Below are 24,074 nucleotides of genomic sequence, written 5' to 3'. Positions count from 1 at the left end.
TCACTGCCTCAATGTTACCGTGGGGGTCTGGGAGGATAGGAGTGGAGAGGGGTCTGAGTAAAGCCGCTGACTGAAGGAAGCAGCTGATACAGGGCACAGGGGGGCGGGGTGGGGGGGCGTGTGTGTCAGCTGTGTGGCCCCTCAGTTTAGCACGTCTCTTGCCATCACTCACTGCTGAGTGCTGTCTTCTGTAGAATGACATCTCCGAGAAGGAACAGCGGTGGGGAGCCAAGACCATCGAGGGCTCTGGACGCACAGAGCATATCAAGTAGGTGCCAAAAGGACTGGAAGGAGGGAAAGAGGTATGGGAAGAGCCCAAGGAAAACTTGGAGACTCAGGAGAAGGAGAAAGAGAAATTCCTGTCTCCGTGTCTTTGCTTTTTCCTCTTTCTGTCCCCATGTGTCCCTCTGTGCATCATTGTGAATTTGTTTCATGTCTCTCCTCTTATCCCCCCAACCCTACTATCTGTTTTTATTTCCAGCTTCTCTGATATTTCCCCAAGTGGGTTTATAATTTTAACTGTTTCTCTTCCTTCAGTAAGACATGAGGAATTCAGAGAGGGAAGTGCTGACTTCACTAATTTATTATCTGTCTACTCATATATATATAATGTGTCTGTATTGTAGGGTGACATCAAATGGGCCAAGAAGGATTCAGTAAAATGTCAAGGGAAAGAACTTAGAATAAATGTTATTAATATAAATAAGAGGATAATATCAGGTCCCATACCTGGCCTAAATGACTTTTAAAATAAAAATTTGCATTTGACTACTTAACAGAAGCAGGAAGTGATGAATGGTAACATGAAGAAATATGACACTTGGAAAGCCTGTTGATTAAAACTATGTTGGCAATCTTAAAGATTATAACCCAATATTTTACCAGAAAAAAAAGCAAACAAACAATAAACTCTGATACCACAAGAGAAAAGGAAGTTACACACAAATCCAGGGATTTCTGTGGGGTATAACATGTATTAGTATTGTGAGATTCTCTCTTTTCCATGGATTATTCAGGGTTTTCTAACTAGGGCTATTTGCCTTGGATAGTGTCAGAATGTCCAATAGACACAATAAACAGTATACTAAGAGCAAAATTAAAAAGTAGATAAGTTGGCAAAATTAATCATTTTAAGCTCCACTTTAATGTCCTTTCCTCATAAACAACAGTGTTTCTACCTCATTTTCTTCTAGATTTTTTGTGGATGGTCACGCTGCACAAAGCATGCTATGAAAATTTGGCACTTGTTTATATAATTTGATAATATTTGGCACTATGAATTGTTTAATTGGACCTAAATGATTTATTTCAGGTAACTGTATGAATATCATATTTAAGGAAACTAGGCAATTCTGGAAGCAGTTGGAAAGTGAAAAAATGGAATTGGGTCATGCAGGAAGCGTCTCTGGTGCTCCTCTGTAGGCTCATCAAATCCTGCCCAAGTTAAGATGCCTTTCATTTTCTGAGAAAAGGCCACTCAGCCCTTGTATCCTGAGAGCTATTAAGATAAGCATACAAACTCTCCTTGTACCCTTCCCCTACCAGTGGCCCTCACATGCAGAGCAGGAGTAGAACATTTTAAAGAGGACCCCTAAACCCTTGCCACAAACTTATGGAAAGAGCTTGAGTTTGGATATCAGATAGATTTAGATTCAATTTACAGCTCTACTATTAATGGCAATGTGAGTTAGGCATATAAGTTCTCTGAAACTCAGCTTATTTGTTTATCCAATGAGGATGCTACTAGCTACCCTGCAGATATATGGTTAGAATTCAATGAATTAGCATGTAGCAATGTCTGTGGCCAGAGAAGTCAATGGCACCCCACTCCAGTACTCTTGCCTGGAAAATCCCATGGACGGAGGAGCCTGGTGGGCTGCAGTCCATGGGGTCGCTAGGAGTCGGGCACGACTGAGTGACTTCACTTTCACTTTTCACTTTCATGCATCAGAGAAGGAAATGGCAACCCACTCCAGTGTTCTTGCCTGGAGAATCCCAGGGACAGGGGAGCCTGGTGGGCTGCCGTCTGTGGGGTTGCACAGAGTCGGACATGACTGAAGCGACTTAGCAGCAGCAGCAGCAGCAGCAATGTCTAGTGCAGTACTTAGCACCCCCTGGCAGCTCAATAATGTTATATCCATTTCCTGTTAGTATAGATTAGTTGAATCAGATTTTCTTCCTAAAAAACCTAAAATAAACATATAAACAGATGACAATCTTCCTTATTTCTAAGTGGCATTTATTTGGACTGCTGTGTTATACAATCCAGTATATTTATTACTCTGACTGGTGACCCCTGGAGTTGTAAAATGTGGTGACCTTGGGTGTTTCCTTATTAGCCTAACTGGATCTATATCTGATAAAATAAATGGTGGGGACATTTACCCAGAAACCCACTCCTCTCCCATTTACCCAGGCTATTGAGGTGTAAAAGCCCAGTCTCTGCTAGTTCCTAGCCAGGTGATCTTGGACAGGCCACTTCCCTCTTTGATTCTCAAACTTAGCACTGGGATCAAAAAGATCTCTAGAGGACCTTCCAGTTTTAAGTCTATAATACTCTGGGATTCTTTTTGTCTCATGTGGACTAGAACAACCTTTAAGGTCAGATGGGAATCACTAAGGTCCTTGGAAAGGAGAGGAAATAGAAGAGGAGAATAGTAGCTGCAGAGCTCAGATGATTCAAAGCAGGAAAAGGAAGTGATTGTGGTTCTCATTAATCTCACTACCATCCCCCATGATCTTTCCTTTTTAGGTCTGTGAAAATAGACCTAAAATAGTTTGAAGAGTGGTTTGGTAATTCGGTAAATAGTTCAAATGACCCTATCCATCCTTCACCTATTGTGTAGAGAAGTCCTGGGCCAGGCAGCTCCAATCAGTCTGGTGTTTCCAGGACCTGCTTGGTTTTCAAGGGTTCTTGTCTTCTCTCCATCTTCTTCTCACCAATTTTCCTCACTTATGTTCATGCACCTCTTTATGAGGCTGGATGTGAACACTGATCTGCTTCTTGTCACTATAGCTTAATTTTGCCTGTCCTAGAATTTCATGTAAATGGAGTAATACATAATGTATTTTTTGTGTCTGTCTTCTTTCACTCAGCATAATACTTTTGAGATCTATTCATGGTCTTGTGTGTATCAGTCTTTTGTTCCTTTCGAAGGTCAGGTAAAAATAAATAAAGCTGTCAAGTGAATGTGTCATGAACATTGAGTCCAGATCTTTTTCTTTACCTATATTTTTACTTCCCTTGGGAAATACCTAAAAGTAGGAGAATTCCTGAGTCATATAAAAAGTCTGTTTTAGTTTTTAAGAAACTGCTTTCTGAAAGAAATGTTTTTTCACTCCTACCAATAATGGATGAGTTTTAATTGTCTTTGTCTACACTTTGTCTACACTTACTTTGTTAGTATTTTTAATCATTTTTGTAAGTGTGTAGTGATTTTAACTTGTATTTTTCTGCTGGTTAATTTTATTGAACATCTTTTCACGTGCCATTCATGTATTTTCATATGTCTTCATTTTGAAGTGTCTATTCAAATCTTTTTCTCATTTTTAAAGTGGGTTATTTGTATTCTTTTGAGTTTTAAGAGTTCTTTAAATATTCTAGATAAAAGTCTTTTGTGACATGTATGTTTTATAAATATTTTCTGCCAGATTATAACTTGCCTTTTCACTCTATTAATGGCTTCTTTTAAAGATCAAAATATGTTAATTCTGATGAAGTCTAATTTTATCAAAATTTTTTATGGTCAGTGCCTATGTGTCTAGGAAATTTTTGCCTACCTCAAATTGTGAAGATTTTTTCCTATGTCTTTTTCTAAAAGACTTATAGTTTTAGCTTTTACATTTAAGTCTATAATTTATTTCAAATTTGTTTCTGTGTATGGTATGAGGCAGAGATTGAGGTTCATTTTATTTCCATTTGCAGATTTCATTATTCCCACATCATTAAAAGACTATTCTTTCTTCATTGACTTACCTAGCATCTTTGACCATATATGTGAAGGTCCATTTCTAAACTATTTTATTGATTTATGTCTGCTCTGGCCCATACCATACTGCACTGAATGTTGTAACATTATTGTACTGTACCTTTTATTGTAGCAAAATGAAATCGGGTAGTCCTTCAACTTTGCGCTCCTTTAAAAAATAACTTTTTATTATCCCAGAACTTTTACCTTTCCACACACATTTTAGAATTAGCTAGTTGATTCCTACAAAAATTCCTGTTGGTATTTTGACTGGGATTACACTGAATCTATAGATCATAGATTTGGAGAGAACTTACATCTTAATGATCTCAAGTTTTCCAAGCCATGAATATGGGGTATGTTTCCATTTACTTAGATCTTCTTTAATCTTTTCAGAAATGTTTTTCAGTGTTCAGGTCTTGCACATATTTATTTAAAGTTATTCTAAAATATTTAGTGTTATTTCATGTGATGGTAAGTAGAATTTATTTTTAACTTTAAATTCTCAAATGTCTGTGGCTAGTATGTAGAAATAAAATTTCTTTTGATTGTAGTCTTGTTTTCTGGGACCTTGCTAAATGTACTGAATAGTTCTAGTAGCAAACTGATGTAGATTCTTTAGAACTTTCTTTGTCTATGGTCATTGTTTGTGTTATCTTTGTATTGTCAGAGTCTAATGGTACTTCACACTAAAAAAATTTAATAAACATTTAATTAATATTTATTTAATAATGGAATAATATAACACATTTATAGTAGCTTCAGCTATAGTCTAAAGAATTTGGTAAAAAGTTGGTCTTTGCTGGCCCCAACATTTTCATTCAAATTTTATTATCTGTTGTCATGATTCTCTGATTAGCCTCACTGCCAACTATTAGGGGGATATTCCTGAATCTCATTTTCTAATCCCTTTAAAAACTTGTTTCAACTATAATGCAGTTATGATTCATGCAACAGTGACTGGATTTATTAAAACTTTGCATATTTTCCCCCACTTGAAAGTAATGTCTAGTCCCATTTTCTTTATTCTTCATCTGAATACTTTGGTTGGGAAACATTGGTCATTTACCTGTTCTTGGCACCAGTAACTTTTTTGGACACAGACAGTTCTAAAATGTTGATGTTGTCAAACTAGCAACACAGGATCTCTGCCTTCCCTGCTGCCAGAGGGTTTAGAGCAGGCACAGGAACAGAGGGTTCTTCCAGCTCTTAGCTTAATTTCATCTGGGTCAAAGCCAATTTTCTAAAATTAACTTTGACTAAAGCTGAGATGACTTTTAAAAAAGACTTCTGGTGGCCTTACACTACAAGGCCACAAGATGGATCTATTCTTCCATGAAAGAGGAGAATTTTGCCTATGAGATGGCCACTCTAACTGTAAGCAATATATCTGGTTTATATGAACTAGTAAATTTCCAGGAAAATTGCTATCTCAGTTCTCCAAACCTCCATTTCTCGCTGCAGGAAATTAAATTTTTTGTTTTTTTAAAAATAAAATTCTCTTGCCCAAGTGTTTCTAAGAATCCCCAGTGGTCGTCATATGTGTCCAAGTATCAGTTCTGATTGTCACTTATTGGTCCTGGAGTTGGTGCTGGTGATGAGCTATCACTTCATATCCTCAGGCCAAACAAATACCCATAGATGTTCTGTGTACTGTGCTGTGCTTAGTTGCTTCAGTCATGTCCAACTCTTTGTGACCCTATGGACTGTGGCCCACCAGGTTCCTCTGTCTATGGGATTCTCTAGGCAAGAATACTTGAGTGGGTTGCCATTTCCTTCTCTCGGGGATCTTCCTGACCCAGGGATCAAACTTGCTTTTCTTATGTCTCCTTCATTGATAGACAAGCTCTTTACCACTAGCATCACCATGGAGAAGCCAATGGCACCCCACTCCAGTACTCTTGCCTGGAAAATCCCATGGACGGAGGAGCCTGGTAGGCTGCAGTCCATGGGGTTGCTAAGGATCGGACACGACTGAGTGACTTCACTTTCACTTTTCACTTTCATGCATTGGAGAAGGAAATGGCAACCCACTCCAGTGTTCTTGCCTGGAGAATCCCAGGGACGAGGGAGCCTGGTGGGCTGCCATCTATGGGGTCACACAGAGTCAGACACGACTCACGTGACTTAGCAGCAGCAGCAGCACCACCACCACCATGGTAAAGATGAAGGTGAAGTAAAGGGGAGAATGCCTCCTTTCAGTGTTATGTTCTCTTAAGGACAGAGGTGTCCCAGACAAAGGTTATTAATTTTTAGTTCTCTCAGGAATAAGCAGATTTAGGGGCAGTGTGAAGGGCATTCATTTTGACAAGAAGAGACATAAAATACTTTATATGTAGATAAATTCCTCAATGATGTATTTTTCCTACTCAATGTCTTTAATGACTTCCTCATGTGCCATTAAAAAGTAATGTGCAATTTACTTAACTATTCCCCAATTTTCTCCACATAAAATGTTTCTTGGTTCTTATTATTAAATACAGTGTTTCAGTGAATATCATTAGACACTACACTTTGCCACAGTTAAAATTATTTCCTTGGGATAGACTTCTAGAATGTGTGGGTAAAGGGTATATGAATCTTTTTGTGCTTCTTGAGGTAGAATACCTAATTGTTAGACAGCAAATCCATTCAGAGAGGAAAATAACTCTTCAGTTACTGGCCTCTAACATTCAGGAACATGAGTCTAAATATCAGAAGGTTATTTAGTGAACAAAATGACAGACTAGAGGATACTATTGGTTTATGAAGAGTTCGTATCAGGGTATATATGCCGGCCACACTAATCCCTTACTCCCAGACCCAGCACAGGTTATTTGGGACTTGTTAGGGACTATTGCTAAAAATGAACAGAACACACTGCAAAATTACTATTTTTCTGGCAAGGAGGGTTCATTGGCTTCTCTGTGCTAGACAAGTCTCTGTGATGTGTTTGCTTCCAGCATCCACCAGCTGAGGAACAAAGTATCAGAGGAGCATGATATTCTCAAGAAGAAAGAGATGGAGTCAGGGCCCAAAGCATCTCATGGCTATGGAGGTCGGTTTGGAGTGGAAAAAGACCGAATGGACAAGGTGAATTGAAAGAGGATATTTGCTTTTTAAAAAAAAAAAAAAAACGATAAATCGAGTCATTTGTTGATTTTATGGTTAAAACTTACTCAAAAGTAAAACATCCATTTGGTTTTAAAATTGAATGTCCAGGGGCTTCCCTGGTGATCCAGTGGTTAAGATGCCGAGTTCCCAATGCAGGGGGCCTGAGTTCGATCCCTAGTCAGGGAACTAGACCCCACATGCCACGGCTACAGATCCTGCATACCATGACTAATACCTGGTACAGGCAAATAAAATAAATATTAAAATAGAATGTCCACATATTATTTGTATCATTTTCCCCTGATTTCAACATGTAATACATAGATGGCAGAAAATGGGAGCCAAGAATTTAGAAGAACTGGCCTAGTGTAGGCTCACCTACACTGTAATTCCTAGACTGAAGAGACACGGAACACACATAGAGAAGGGGAAAACAGGTTTTAAAATCATTTACTGTTTTCAAATGCATGTGTATTATGTCTTTGCTGCAACTTCTTTTACTGTTTACTGTTTATTTAGTGGGTTTTTTTTTTAAACATTTTATATATCACTTATGATTTGCACATAGGTGTGAAAAATATTGATGGGGATTTATCTGTTAGATGCCCTTGAATATAATATTATCTTTCCTTTATCCACTAGATACTATGAAAGTATGATACAAGAAAGCTTGTATGGTGAATCATATTTTTCCATTGATTTTCCTAACCTCAAAAATAGAGATATATTCCTATAAATAAAAAAATGTTTAATCTCCATAGAGAAAAAACAATTCAATGAAAACCTTTAGTCCACCCTCAAGAAGTCATTATGTAAAATGCAGTCCAGACACTGTATTCTCCTACAGAATTCCTAGGAAAAAGAAATGTAGATAAGCAGTCATTCATTCTTGAATTCAGCAAGCAAAGTTGACCTGCTGCTGCTGCTGCTGCTAAGTCGCTTCAGTCGTGTCCGACTCTGTGCAACCCCATAGACGGCAGCCCACCAGGCTTCCCCGTCCCTGGGATTCTCCAGGCAAGAACACTGGAGTGGGTTGCCATTTCCTTCTCCAATGTGTGAAAGTGAAAAGTGAAAGTGAAGTCGCTCAGTCGTGTCCGACTCTTCTCGACCCCATGGACTGGACTGCAGCCTGACCTACTCAGACCCAAAAATACTGCAAAGTGAGCTCCCAGGAGCTCATATAGGGCAGTGCTTCACATCAGTCTCTGTATTTATGTCAGCATGGAATTGGAAATGCAGGAGGAAGAGGAAGCTTTCTAATTTCTTCTTAGTTGAGACTCTTTAAGGTATCACTGTTTGGTTTGAATACTGTTGTGGTTTTCCATTTCATTCTCCAAGGGATCTTCCCAACCCAGGGATTTAACCTGGATCTCCTGCGTTGCAGGCAAATTCTTTACCATCTGAGCCACCAGGGAAGCCCATTTGGTTTGAAGTATTATTCAGTTCTAAGGTTATTAAAGCATCCATGTCGAAACATTGAAAGGGACATACCTTTCAAAACCAAGTAGAAAATGGTAGGGGGAAAAAGTGGAAGAGGGTGTTTAAAAAATAAAATTTTATGTCATGACTACGCATGGTATTGTCTACCAGCCCCATTTGGCATAAAGAGTCAGTCACTTAATATCAGGGCTCATGTGGCACTTTGGAGCCTTGATGGTCTTACAGGAACAAAGATGCAAAACAAAATCACCTGGTTGTGTTAGAAAAATATTCAGTCCTGGCTATGGCATCTTGTCAGTCCCCTTAGGTCTCTCCTTGGTAACTACCCTCATTCCTATTTTGATACACAAAGCCCTTGTTTCAGCCTCTTTTGTTTCTGGTTTAAACACCACTCTGTCTATGCAGTCTCTATCCTCCTGGTTCCCAACCCATCTTATGGGAGTTTCCTAGAGGATGGGCTCCTAGTGGTATTAAAGAAGAAGCAGGATGTGCACGGCTCCAGAAAGAATTACGGTGCTCTCCCATTACATGTTCCTTGGCACTACTGTCAGATTATCAGTATAGTATATATACAGTATATATCAACATAGGTTATCAGTATGACCCAGAATGAAATTTCTTGTATTTGTACATCCTGTCCTATCTCTGCATCATTTTATTTTTTCTTTGGTCATTTTTTATCTACTTACTCATTCCCACCTTGATTTTTCTCAGAGTGCCGTGGGCCATGAGTACGTTGCTGAGGTGGAGAAGCACTCTTCTCAGACTGATGCTGCCAGAGGCTTTGGGGGTAAATATGGAGTTGAGAAGGACCGGGCAGACAAGGTAAGTGACAGCACTCTCTCCCTGCACCATCCAACTCAGATCATGTGGGACTTACCAACAATACCTTGAATGTAGGCCTGTGCTTCTCCTGTGGAAAGATGGGGCAGTGGTCTCAAGGAGGGTCCATCGTGAGAATGGCTCCTCACAACTACCTCAGCGAGTTCTTTGGTGCCACTGTTGGAGGCCACATCCTGAGCTGAAAGGTGTTCATTTAAAAGAGACGAAGACTCTCAAACTCTGAATCAGGAATCCCTAAGCCATTGGTTTTGTCAGTCCTGTGTGCATGAAGAGAAAAGTGGAAATTCCAAAGCTCCTCCTTTGGCCTAATAGCAAAGTCTTATAAATATTTATGCCTTTCAGGAAAACAGAAATATCAGCTGAAATATTATTACGATGGTAGCAAATAATCAAGTAAAACCACTAATTAAGGTTACTTTTAGAATGTAAATGTTACTTTTCACAGCATTTAGCACCAACTGGCTACAGTCCAGGTGTTTTTAAGGACTTCTTTGTACAAAGAGGAGTTGTGAAGAGAGAGAAAAAGAAAGGACAGTATGAGTACAGATGACAGAGTGGTCAGGAGAGTAAGATTGATAACTCATTCATGTTCTCATTGTCACACCTTAGTAGATCAGTTTCTTTGAGCTCATTTTTTATGGTGCAAAGTAGTATCTCTGCCCCACAGCAGCGCATAGAAAGGCTATCTTCACTGCTACCTGAGATTTAATTTTTTTTTTTAACTTACAGTTGTTAATAAGTGGGCCTGAATCCTTAAAGCTAAGTGTTAGAATGTTATTTGAATTGTAGGTTGTTAAAAAAATAAAGCACAGAAAAATTAAAAACATACTGTAAAGTAAAGGAGAACCATAGAGGATAATGTTTAAAAGCAGTAATGGAAATATGGAGCTTGTAATGTTCTTCTCTAATCAGGGTGGAATTTCCCTCCCATCTTGGCCCCCCTTCTGCCTTTGCCTACTTTTTCATTGTTATTTCTTTCATCTTCTGCCTCACCAGCTACAAACTATTCACCTTAACAGCCAGTGTGTCTTGTAAATAAAGAAAAAAATACATACTAATAGCTTTTAAAATGCAAAATATAGACTTGCTTAGAGACTCATAATTACTACGCCATTTGGGGACACAGCTATGTTAGGTATTTGCCAAGATATCCAGGCCCAAAGCAGCTAGGATCCAGATTCTCCTGGCTGCCTCTTATCCAACAAAATCCACATCTCTGGGTTTGAGCTGCTGTGTAAGAAAAGAGAAGTGTAGTGTAATCAGTCAGTATAGGATGATATCACTTAACATGTGCATGGTGCTTTATAGTTTACAAGGCACTTTTCTAGTTATTGTCTCATTTTAGTTTAGTAAGAGTTAGGAAGAAAAACACTGACTTAATGAGTGACCTACACTCTCTGTAGCTTTCCCATTTAGTCCTCACAATATCCCAAATATACTGGAATCATTTTACAGTTGAGTTAGTAAGACAGATATACCTATTTTTATTTCATGTTTGAAGAACCTGAGGTTTAGGAATATTAAAAAAGTTACACAACTATAAAAAGGGAAGTGAGGTTAGGATTTGGATCTAGATCTATCTGTGTGCAGAGCCTGTGGTCATTGCTCTGTATTATGCTGCCTTTACACCAGCCTGTCAGGGTACTATTTGTTTCTACATTGGACTCCTATACTCAGCTTTGAACCCCTATAACTAACTCCTGGGCTGAGTTAGGTGTTAAGGGTATGTGAGGGAAGGGGAAACATTAACTTTGACTCTAACTGATTCTCTCTCCTTTTCTCTGTAGTCAGCAGTTGGTTTTGATTACAAAGGAGAAGTGGAGAAACACACATCTCAGAAAGGCAAGGACCCTGCACTTCAACCTGACTGCTCAGACTTCAGCTCCCAACAGCCATCATCAACTCCCTTTAGTTCCATGACCCAGTTCCCCACCACTTTATTTATTTTTAAAATCCAAGCCTGTGCTTGCTTCTTTTTCCTTTATTGCTCTTTGGCCATGCCATGTGACATGCATGACCTTAATTCCTGGACCCAGGATTGAACCATGCCCCCTGTAGTAGAAACATGGAGTCTTAACCATTGGACTGCCAGTGAAGTCGCTCCTTCATCACTTTCTACATCATTGGTCAATTTTTTTAGTCCCCTTTCCCCTTTAATGGATTAAAAATAAGATATTATACTCCTTCATTTTAAGAAGTTATTCCTAACTATTAATACGTATCTGTGACTTAAAATTAGTCACTATTTCTTCATGAGTAATACAGGAAACATGGAATAATTTAATTATATTTCTTCTACATTCTAAAGTCTTTGTAAAAACTGGATAATTGTAATCCAGTATATTGGTTCCATCTGTTTGTTTTTAAACCCCCCCAAATTAATCATTATTATTACTAGGTGAATGCTTATTTAAACTGACCAATGTGTTTACCAACTTCCTAGCTCATCCTTGTTTAGTTCATTATTTCCTTCTTGCTTCCTCTATTTCCTTCTTGCTAGAGTATATCCTTTGATAATTCTTTCAGTGACAGCTTATGAAAGAACTCTCAGACTTTGTCTGAAAAACAAATTTATTTTGATCCATTCTTCATTGTTATTTTCCCTTCATCATGTTGAAGATACTATTTCATCATCTCTGGCATTTCTCTTGGGTTTGTCTAATCAACATTCTTTTGTAGGTAGCATGTCTTGTCTCTTAAATTTTTAATTTATTTTATTTTTTGTTCTCATGAAAAATTTTTCCTTTGTCTCTGATATTCTGAAATATCATCAGTCTATGTCCAGGTGTTAGATCTATTTTTATTATTCTACATGAGACTTGCTGCTCCTCTTCAACCTGAGAGATAACTTTCAATATGACATTTTCTCTTTGGGTAGTACCTCTCCTCTCTTGTCTTTTATTCTTTCTTCTGGAACTCAGGTGTGTATTAGAACTTTTCACTCTCTTCTCTCTTATACATGATAAAAAAAAAAAAACTTTATATTTTTATATCAGTTTTAGATTTATGACAAAACTGAGAGAAAAGTACGTAGATTTCTAATACACTTCTGCCCCTACACATGCATAGCCTCCCCCGTTATCATCATTATTGATCAGAATTTTTTTTTTTAAGTCAAGGTTGATTCTACGTTGATATATCAAAATCACTCAAATAGTTTACTTTAGGGTTCACTCTTGGTGGTGTACATTCTGTGGGTTTGGACAAAAGTATAGTGACATATATCTATCATTATACTGTCATGCAAAGTATTTTCAGTGCCCTAAAAATCCTCTGTGCTCTTCCTGTTCATTTCCCTCACTCCCCAGCAACCACTGATACTGTCTCCATAGTTTTGCCTTCTACAGGATATTATAGGAGAAGGCAATGGCACCCCACTCCAGTACTCTCGCCTGGAAAATCTCATGGACAGAGGAGCCTGGTGGGCTGCAGTCCATGGGGTCGCCAACAGTCAGACATGACTGAGCGACTTTACTTTCACTTTTCACCTTCATGCATTGGAGAAGGAAATGGCAACCCACTCCAGTGTTCTTGCCTGGAGAATCCCAGGGACGGAGGAGCCTGGTAGGCTGCCGTCTATGGGGTCGCACAGAGTCGGACACGACTGAAGTAATTTAGCAGCAGTAGCAGGATATTATATGGTTGAAATCACACACCATGTAGCATTTCTAGATTGGCTTCTTTCACTTAGTAATATGTATTTAAGTTTCCTCCATGTCTTTTCATAGTTTGATAGCTAATTTCTTTTTAGTCCTGAATATTATTCCTTTGGATGGATGGACCAGTTTTTTTTTACCCATTTACCTACTGAAACACATCTTAATTGCTTCCAAGTTTTGGCAATTATGAATAAACCTGCTAAAAACTTCTGTGCAAACGTTTTTGTATAGATACACATTTTCCACTCTTTAGGATAAATACCAAGAAGTACAAACACTGGATCCTATAACAAGGGTATGTTAAATTTTGTAAGAAACTGCCAAACTGTGGACTTAGTAGATACAAGCCTATTCAGATAATCTGTTTCTGTTTGTGTAAGTTTTGGCAGATGCAGCTTTCAAGGAACTGGTCCATCTTATGTATGTTATCAGATTTGTAGGCATAAAATTGTTCATAGTATTATTTTATTATTGTTTTAATTTCCTTGAAATCTGTTGTGATGTAGCCTCTTTCATTTCTGGTATGAGTAATTTATGTTCTCTCTTTTTTTCTTAGTTAGCCTGACTAGAGGCATATCTATGTTACTGATCTTCTCAAGTAAGCTTTAGGTTTTCTTGATTTTCTCTATTGGCTTCTTGTTTTTAATTTCACTGATTTTTTGCTCTAATTCTTGTTTCTTTTTTCTGCTTACTTTTGGTTTAATTTGTTCTTCTTTTTCTATTTCCTAAGGTGGAAACTTAAATTACTGATTTTCAGATCTTTTTTATTTTCTAACGGATGTATTGTTTGCCCTGAGCACTGCTTTCACTGCATTCAAAATATTTTGATAAGTTGTGTTCTTTTAAAAAAAATTATTTTAATTTATTTATTTTAATTGGATGCTAATAACTTTATAATATTGTGGTGGTTTTTGCCATACATTGACGTGAATCAGCCATGGGTGTACATGTGTTCCCCCATCCTGAACCCCCCTCCCACCTCCCTCCCCATCTCATCCCTCTGGGTTGTCCCAGTGTACCGGCTTTGAGTGCCCTGTTTGGAGGATCGAACTTGCACTGGTGATCTATTTCACATATGGTAATATACATGTTTCAATGCTATTCTCTCAAATCATCCCACCCTCGCCTTCTCCCAGAGTCCCAAAGTCTGTTCTTTATATCTGTGTCTCTTTTGCTGTCTCGCATATAGGGTCACCGTTACCATCTTTCTAAATTCCATATATATGCATTAATATACTGTATTGGTAAGTTTTTCTTTCTGACTTACTCCACTCTGTATAATAGGCTCCAGTTTCATCCACCTCGTTAGAACTGATTCAAATACATTCTTTTTAATAGCTGAGTAATATTCCATTGTTTACATGTACCACAGCTTTCTTATCCATTCATCTGCTGATGGACATCTAGGTTGCTTCCATGTCCTAGCTATTGTAAACAGTGGTGCAATGAACATTGGGGTACACGTGTCTCTTTCAGTTCTGGTTTCTTCAGTGTGTATGCCCAGCAGTGTGATTGCTGGTTTGTATGGCAGTTCTATTTTCAGTTTTTTAAGGAACTCCACATTGTTCTCCATCATGGCTGTACTAGTTCGCATTCCCACCAACAGCATAAGAGGGTTCCCTTTTCTCCACACCCTCTCTAGCATCTACTTTTGTAGACTATTTGATAGCAGCCATTCTGACCAGTGTGAGATAGTACCTCATTGTGGTTTTGATTTGCATTTCTCTAATAATGAGTGATGTTGAGCATCTTTTCATGTGTTTGTTAGCCATCTGTATGTCTTCTTTGGAGAAATGTCTGTTTAGTTCTTTGGCCCATTTTTTGATTGGGTTGTTTATTTTTCTGGTATTGAGCTGCATGAGCTCTTTGTATATCTTTCAGATTAATTCTTTGTCAGTTGCTTCATTGGCTATTATTTTCTCCCACTCTGAAGGCTGTCTTTTCACCTTGCTTATAGTTTCCTTCATTGTGCAAAAACTTTTAAGTTGGATTAGGTCCAATTTGTTTATTTTTGCTTTTATTTCCATTACTCTGGGAGGTGGGTCATAGAGGATCCTGCTGTGATGTATGTCAGAGAGTGTTTTGCCTCTGTTTCCCTCTAGGAGTTTTATAGTTTCTGGTCTTACATTTAGATCTTTAATCCATTTTGAGTTTATTTTTGTGTATGGTGTTAGAAAGTGTTCTAGTTTCATTCTTTTACAAGTGGTTGACCAGTTTTCCCAGCACCACTTGTTAAAGAGATTGTCTTTAATCCATTGTATATTTTTGCCTCCTTTGTCAAAGATAAGGTGCCCATAGGTGCATGGATTTATCTCTGAGCTTTCTATTTAGTTCCACTGATCTATATTTTTGTCTTTGTGCCCATATTAATGACTTGTCTTGATGACTGTAGCTTTTTAGTATGGTCTGAAGTCAGGCAGATTGATTCCTCCAGTTCCATTCTTCTTTCTCAAGACTGCTTTGGCTATTTGAGGATTTTTGTATTTCCATACAAATTGTGAAATTATTTGTCCTAGTCTCGTGAAAAATACCATTGGTAGCTTGATAGGGATTGCATTGAATCTATAGATTGCTTTGGGTAGTAAACTTATTTTCACTATATTGATTCTTTCAATCCATGAACATAGTATATTTCTCCATATATTTGTGTCCTCTTTGATTTTTTTCTTGAGTGTTTTATAGTTTTATATACATAGGTCTTTTGTTTCTTTAGGTAGATTTATTCCAGGGTATTTTATTCTTTTCATCACAGTGATGAATGGGATTGTTTCCTTAATTTTTCTTTCTGTTTTCTCATTGTTCGTGAGTGTATAGGAATGCAAGGGATTTCTGTGTATTAATTTTATATCCTGCAACTTTTATATTCATTGATTAGCTCTAGTAATTTTCTGGTGAAGTCTTTAGGATTTTCTATGTAGAGTATCATGTCATCTGCAAACAGTGAGAGTTTTACTTCTTCTTTTCCAATCTGGATTCCTTTTATTTCTTTTTCTTCTCTGATTGCTGTGGCTAAAATTTCCAGAACTGTGTTGAATAGTAATGGTGAGAGTGGGCACCCCTATCTTGTTCCTGATTTTAGGGGAAATGCTTTCAATTTTTCACCATTTAGGATAGATAATGTTTGCTGTGGGTTTATCATATATGGCTATTATTATGTTGGGGTATGTGCTTTCTGTGCCTGCTTTTTGGAGAGATTTTATCATAAATGGGTGCTGAATTTTGTCAAAGGCTTTCTCTGCATCTATTGAGATAATCATATGATTTTTATCCTTCAATCTGTTAATGTGGTATATCACACTGATTGATTTGTGAATGTTGACAAATCCTTGCATCCCTAGGATAAAGCCCACTTGGTCATAATGTATGATCTTCTTAATATGTTGTTGAATTCTGTTTGCTAGAATTTTGTTAAGTATTTTTGTTTGTTTGTTTGTTTGATTGTACCAAAGAATTTATTTGGAGGGCAACAGTGAAGAAATAGACATAGAGAACAGGCTTATGGACACAGGGAGAGGGGAAGAAAGGGTGAGATGTATGGAGAGAGTAACATGGAAACTTACATTACTGTATGTAAAACAGATAGTCAATGGGAATTGCTCTATGTCTCAGGGAACTCAAACGGGCTCTGTATCAACCTAGAGGGGTGGGATGGGAAAAGAAATGGGAGGGAAGTTCAAGAGGGAGGGGACATATGTATACCTATGGCTGATTTTTTTTCTTGGCAAAACTCTATTATCTTTGCCCTGCTTCATTCCATATTCCAAGGCCAAATTTGCCTGTTACTCCAGGTGTTTCTTGACTTCCTACTTTTGCATTCCAGTCCCCTATAATGAAAAGGCCATCTTTTTTGGGTGTTAATTCTAAAAGGTCTTGTAGGTCTTCATAGAACTGTTCAACTTCAGCTTCTTCAGCATTACTGGTTGGGGCATAGACTTGGATTACTGTGATATTGAATGGTTTGCCTTGGAAACGAACAGAGATCATTCTGTTGTTTTTGAGATTGCATCCAAGTACTGCATTTCAGACTCTTTTGTTGACCATGATGGCTACTCCATTTCTTCTGAGGGATTCCTGCCTGCAGTAGTAGATATAATGGTCATCTGAGTTAAATGAGTCTATTTTCATCAGCAATATTGGCCTGTAGTTTTCTCTTTTTGTGGCATCTTTGTCTGGTTTTGGCATTAGGATGATGATGGCCTTATAGAATGAGTTTGGAAGTTTACCTTCCTCTGCAATTTTTTGGAAGCGTTTAAGTAGGATAGGTGTTAGCTCTTCTCTCATTTTTTGGTAGAATTCACTCTGAAGCCATCTGGTCCTGGGCTTTTGTTTGCTGGAAGATTTTTGATTATGATTTCTTTCTTTTTTTTTTTTTTGATTATGGTTTCTATTTCCATGCTTGTGAAGGGTCTGTTAAGATTTTCTATTTCTTCCTGGTTCAGTTTTGGAAGGTTATACTTTTCTAAGAATTTGTCCATTTCTTCCAAGTTGTCCATTTTATTGGCATATAGTTGCTGATAGTAGTCTCTTATGATCCTTTGTACTTCTGTGTTGTCTGTTGTGATTTCTCCATTTTCATTTCTAATGTTGTTGATTTGATTCTTCTCCCTTTTTTTCTTGGTAAGTCTGGCTAATGGTTTGTCTATCTTATATATCCTCTCAAAGAACCAGCTTTTAGTTTTGTTGATTTTTGCTATAGCCTCCTTTGTTTCTTTTTCATTTATTTCTGCCCTAATTTTTAAGATTTCTTTCCTTCTACTAACCCTGGGGTTCTTCATTTCTTCTTTTTCTAGTAAAGTTAGGGTATTTATTTGATTTTTCTCTTGTTTCTTGAGGTAAGCTTGTAATGCTATGAACCTTCACCTTAGCACAGCTTTTATTGAATCCCATAGGTTTTGGGTTACCATGTTTTCATTTGTTCCTATGCATATTTTTATTTCTTTTTTGATTTCTTCCATGATTTGTTGGTTATTCAGAAGTGTGTTATTTAGCCTCCATATGTTTGTATTTTTAATAGTTTTTTTTTCCTGTAGTTGACATCTAATCTTACTGCATTGTGATCAGAAAAGATGCTTGAAGTTATTTCGATTTTTTAAAATTTACTAAGGCTAGATTTATGACCCAGGATGTGATCTATTCTGAAGAATGTTCTGTATGCACTTGAGAAAAAGGTGAAATTTATTGTTTTGGAGTGAAATATCCTATAGATATAAATTAGGTCTAAATGGTCCATTGTATCATTTAAAGTTTGTGTTTCCTTGCTAATTTTCTGTTTGGTTGATCTATCCATAGGTGTGAGTGGGATATTAAAGTTTCCCACTATTATTGTGTTACCGTTAATTTCCCCTTTCATACTTGCTGGCATTTGTCTTACATATTGAGGTGCTCCTATGTTGGGTGCATATATATTTATAATTATTTTATCTTCTTCTTGGATTGATCCTTTGATCATTATATAGTGTCCTTCTTCGTCTCTTTTCATGGCCTTTATTTCAAAGTCTATTTTATCTGATATGAGTATTACTACTCCTGCTTTCTTTTGGTCTCCATTTGCATGAAATATCTTTTTCCAGCCCTTTACTTTCAGTCTGTTTGTGTCCCTTGGTTTGAGGTGGGTCTCCTGTAGACAGCATATATAGGGGTATTGTTTTTGTATCCATTCAGCCAGTCTTTGTCTTTTGGTTGGTGCATTCAACTCATTTACATTTAAGGTAATTATTGATAAATATGATCCCATTGCCATTTACTTTGTCATTTTGGGTTCGAGTTTATAAACCTTTTCTGTGTTTCCTGTCTAGAGAATATCCTTTAGCATTTGTTGAAGAGCTGGTTGGTGGTGCTGCATTCTCTAGCTTTTGCTTGCCTGTAAAGCTTTTGATTTCTCTTTCATATTTGGGTGAGATCTTTGCTAGGTATACTTTTCTGGGTTGTAGGTTTTTCTCTTTCATCACTTTAAGTATGTCCTGCCATTCCCTTCTGGCCTGAAGAGTTTCTATTGAAAGATCAGTTGTTATCTTTATGGGAATCCCCTTGTGTGTTATTTGTTGCTTTTCCCTTGCTGCTTTTAACATTTGCTCTTTGTGTTTGATCTTTGTTAGTTTGATTAATACGTGTCTTGGGCTGTTTCACCTTCAGTTTATCCTGCTTGGGACTAAGCAGGAGTCAGACACGACTGACTTCACTTTCACTTTTCACCTTCATGCATTGGAGAAGGAAATGGCAACCCCCTCCAGTGTTCTTGCCTGGAGAATCCCAGGGACAGGGGAGCCTGGTGGGCTGCTGTCTATGGGGTTGCACAGAGTCAGACATGACTGAAGCGACTTAGCAGCAGCAGCAGCCTCAAGACTTCTCCATCCATAAAGCACTGATGATAAAACATGTAAGTTAATGGTGAAACAATTCTCCACAGCAAGGGAGACCCAGAGAGGTTCACAGAGTTACATAGAGAAGAGAAGAGGGAGGAGGGAGATAGAGGTGACCAGGAGAAGAATAAGGAGAGTCAAAATGGGAGAGAACAATCTAGCCAGTAATCAATTCTGTATGTGCTCCCCACAGTCTGGAACACCCAGAGAGATTCACAGAGTTACACAGAGAAGAGAAGAGGGAGGAGGGACCAGAAGGAGAAGAGGAAGGAGTCAAAAGGGGAGAGACAATCTAGCCAGTAATCAGTTCCCTAAGTGTTCTTCACAGCCTGGAACACCCAGAGAAATTCACAGGGTTAAGCAGAGAAGAGAAGAGGGAGGGAGGAAATAGAAGTGACCTGGGAAAGAAGAGGGAGAGTCAAAAGGGGAGAGAGCAATCAAGCCAGTAATGACACCCCTAAGTGAAAATGGATACTGAAGATTGGATTCTTAAAGGTACAAAATTGATAACAAATACCAAAGAGCAAAGATTAAAAATCTAGAGTAAAGGTTAGACTCTCAAAAATACAATATTAAAAATACAAAACAAAATCAATCACAAAAATTATAAAAATATATATATATGAAATTTTCTTTAAAATAGGGTCTCTTTTTGCAAAGCAATAGTAGGTTATAAAAATGAAAATTAAAGGAGTAATAAAGAAATTAAATTTTTTAAAAAATTAAAACGTGATAATAGTAAAAATATATCTAAGAATTTCTCTGGAGCTGTTGTGAGCAGTGTGGGGTCAGTTCAGTTTCATATAGTTCCTTGTTCCAGCTTGTACTTGTTCTCAAGGTCTATAGGCCCCCTCCAATGCTTAATCAGTGTTAACAACAGGGTTTTAATCTGTTGCACCTGTCACTTCTGGAGCAGTTCCCTCTTCTTTGTTTATGTTGGTTTCCTGTTTGCAAGTCTCTTTGGTGTCTAATTTCCACCCCAACACAAGGGGGCCAAGGTGGTCACTTATTTAGGCTGACTTGTTCAGTTGTGGTGTGGGGAGGGAAGAACACCGCAAACAAATATTGCTGGTGTGTGTGGGAAGTGCTCGCAGTGTATGGACCACACTGGATTTGCCCTAGCTCACAGCAGCATGTGCTTTCTGGGTCTACACTGCTCAGGCTGCAGGGTGTTTTGCAGGGCACTGTCCAAAGCAGGCCCTGGGTTTTTTGCACTTCCCAGGTCTAAGCTGCTTGGGTCAGGTTCTCGGGTATGCCGCAAGGGCACAGATTCGGTTGAGCGTGTGTTTTGTGCCCTTCCCTGGTCCAAGCAGCTCAGGTGACCAGGTGCTTGGCAAGCGCACTGTCCAAGGGGGACGTACATCTTAATCACGTCCCTGGTCCTGGGCGCTCAGCTTCCTGGGTGTGCTGTGAGACTGTCTCAGGTGTGCTGTGTGTCTCCTCTGGGGAGCTGATCTCAGGCTGCGACCCTCCTGGCAGATGTCAACCATCCAGGAAGACATGGTTAGCAACTGGAAGCCTGCTCACAGTTTGGTGGAGGATGCTGGTCTTTGGGGCCGAGATTGGAGCAGCCCCTTGCCTTCTGGCTCTGGTTGTTGCACATCTGCCTCTCTGCCTCTGGTGGGGGTGGGGAGGGGTCTGTATGCAGCCAGCTAGCTCTCCTTTGGTATTTGCTCAATCCTTAGTTCTGTGAGTGGGCCAGGCTGCTAGTTGGAGCCTTTTGCAGGAAAAGTTCTCTCTCTCTTTTTTTTCCCTCTCTGACAATCCCACAGTTTGAGTTGCTATCTCACTTTAGCTCCTTCAGAGCATTCAGGCCCAGACCTTACCCTAAGGACCGCTGATGGCACCCGTGCCTCCCTGTCCAGCGCCAGCTCGCTGGTGGCAGATGCAAATGTCTGGGCTACTTCTCTGCTGGCAGAGTTAGGCGCCTATTCTATGGGTGTTTTTTTTTTTTCCTCCCAGTCATGTTGCCCTTTGAGATTGCAAAACTCCCCACAGACTCGCCTGTGAGAGGGTTTCCTACTGTTTGGAAATGTCTCCTCCTTCACTACTCCCTCCCAAGGACAGGTCTCCCTCCCTAACTCTTTTGTCTCTCTTTTTGCCTTTTATATTTTGTCTCACCTCCTTTTGAAGAGAATGCCTTTCTCCGTGCCTGGTGACCTCTGCCAGCATTCAGAAGTTGTTTTGTAGAAGTTGCTCAGCATTCAAATGATCTTTTGATGAATTTGTAGGGGAGAAAGTGGTCTCCCTGCCCTATTCCTCTGCCATCTTGGGACTGCCACCCCGAGTTGTGTTCTTGATGTCTCTTAATTTCTGTTCTCTACTTTCATCTCTTTATCTTGCTATGTTGCATTCTGGGTAATCCTCTTGGATCTATGTTAAGTTCTCTAACTCTTCCTTCAGATGTATTTAACGATCGTTTAAGTCATCCACTAATTTTTCAACTTTATTTCATTTGTTTTTCGTTTGTACTAGTTCCCTTTGATTCTATTGCAAATCTGCTGATTCCTTTTCCTTAATCTCGTATTGCTTTCATTATATTTTTCCCTTTCTTTAAGCACTTTAGTTATTTTTAAAATACTCATTTTATAGTTTCTTTCACATTGTTATACTATTTGCAACTCTTGGGGACGCCAATTCTTCTGTTCAACTAATCTATTTTCCATCATGGTTATTTATTTCTTTGATAGTTTATAATTTATTACATTTTGCAAATTTATTTCAGTGGGGAGACAGGGATATTTGTTATGTGCCCTGGATTGAGAATATTTCCCATCAGAGAAATTCTGCCTTTATTTCTGGCTGAGTTCCAGGGTCTTAATAGTAAAGACCATGTTCTCTTTACAATTATTGTTTTCCATTATGAATTCGATTTCGTAAATAGATACAGGTCTAGTCAGTCTTCTGATTTTTTTCTTATTATGGTAATGTATGCTTTTCAAGGACATTTTCCATTTTATCTATATTTTCAAATATAGTGGTATAGATTCATTTATAGTATTCCCTTATTTTTTTTTCAACCTCTGTAAGATCTATAAGTGACATGTTCACTTTTACTACTGATATTATTAATTTGTAGTTTTTTCTTTTTAATTATTTTGCTAGAGGTTCTTTAATATTATTTATTATTAATTTCAAAGAAGTATATTTACTTTGCTCATTTTCTCCATTGTTCACTTGTTTTTAAAATGTTATTGAATTCTGCTTTTCAGTACTTTTTTTTCTTTCATTTTAATGTGGGTTTAATTGGTTCTTTCTTGTTAAGGTAGAAACATAGAAAATTAATTTTAAACCTTTGCTTACTTCATGGGTACTTAAAACTATATGTGTGTGTGCTAAGTCACTTCAGTTGTGTCTGACTCTATGCAATCCTATGGGCCATACCCTGCCAGGCTCCTCTGCCTTCAGGATTCTCCAGGCAAGAACACTGGAGTGGGTTGCCGTGCCCTTCTCCAGGGGATCTTCCCGACCTAGGGATTGAATGTCTCTTACGTCTCCTGCATTGGCAGGCAGGTTCTTGGGGACCTGGGACACCAGCGACACCTGGGAAACACCCTGTTTTTGCTACATTCCACAATGTTATATATATTTTAATTTTTTTATTCAGTTCAAAATATTCATTTCCTTTTCATTTCTTCTTTGCTCCATGAGTCATTTAAAAGTGTAATTGCTCATTTTCCAGAAATTTGGGGAATTTTCTTATTTTATTGTTATGAACTTCTAGTTTAATTCTATTATAATCAGAGGATATGATATCTCATACTCCAATCGTTTGAAATGTACTGAAACTTTTTATATGAACAAGTATATGGTCTATCTTGGTGGCTGGTATATGTGCATAGAAAAAATATATATCATGAAGTTTGGGGATGTAATATTCTATAAATGTCAATTAGGTCTTGTTGATAATGTTGTTTGGGACTTCTCTAATAGATCCCTTTTGTCTAAATTTTTTATTAATAGTTAGAAAAGAGTGTTAAAATTTTTGACTATGGTCATAGATTTGTCTCTTTCTCTTTCATCTTTGTTTCATGAATTTTGATTCTGATAATTTTGATTCATCATATTTAATCCTGATGAAGGACAAATTGCCCTTTTATCATGTGTTAAGTCTCTTATCATGCATTTTGTCTTTAAGTCCACTTTGTCTCATATTCATGTCATCTTTCTGATGCTAACCCTTTCTGTGGTATATATTTTCCTATATCAGTATTCAATTAATCTCTCAGCTTAGAATTTCTGTATAATATAAGTAGTATGAAACTGGATATTTGTATCTCACACATTCAGGTGCAGGCTTGGAGCTTACAAATCTCATAGGTAAAATCTTCTCCAAATGCTAAAAAACTAGAATTCCTCTTACCATTTCCCTGGACAAGTAGTAGACTTTTTCTAGAATTATTTTATAGAAGTGGGCAGAGCCTTACTTTCTTGCTCCAGCTACCTGTTCTTGTATAGAAACTAGAACCTCAGATCCTACATCCTATTCTCTAGGCACTAAATTTGTGACTGAAAACAGCTTGGGTTTTCTGTGTCAGCTCATAATTACCATCATATCTACTATTTTGATTCATCTGTTTGTTCCTGGAACCAGGAATTTTTTTTTCTTGTTTTCTTTTGAGATTTATTGTTGTTTTTTTTTAAAAAAAGATCATTATATCTTTCTCAAATTACCAAGTGTTTGCATAGAATTAGGGAAAGACATGTAGTTC

General features: G+C 38.0%; 1 protein-coding gene across 1 annotated transcript in view; it reads left to right on the top strand.

Moving 5' to 3' along the window:
- Positions 1-24,074, top strand: part of HCLS1 (hematopoietic cell-specific Lyn substrate 1) — a 33,652-nt gene that overhangs the window by 3,453 nt on the left and 6,125 nt on the right. Inside the window, 4 exon segments of the mRNA NM_001035057.2 lie at positions 195-268; positions 6,911-7,040; positions 9,216-9,326; positions 11,132-11,186. Coding sequence (NP_001030229.1) covers positions 195-268; positions 6,911-7,040; positions 9,216-9,326; positions 11,132-11,186 — 370 coding nt within the window.

Source organism: Bos taurus, chromosome 1 (genome assembly GCF_002263795.3).
Source record: "Bos taurus isolate L1 Dominette 01449 registration number 42190680 breed Hereford chromosome 1, ARS-UCD2.0, whole genome shotgun sequence".
Lineage (NCBI taxonomy): Eukaryota > Metazoa > Chordata > Mammalia > Artiodactyla > Bovidae > Bos > Bos taurus.
Note: the sequence above shows the minus strand (reverse complement) of the source record. Positions and strands in the feature narration are given on the sequence as shown.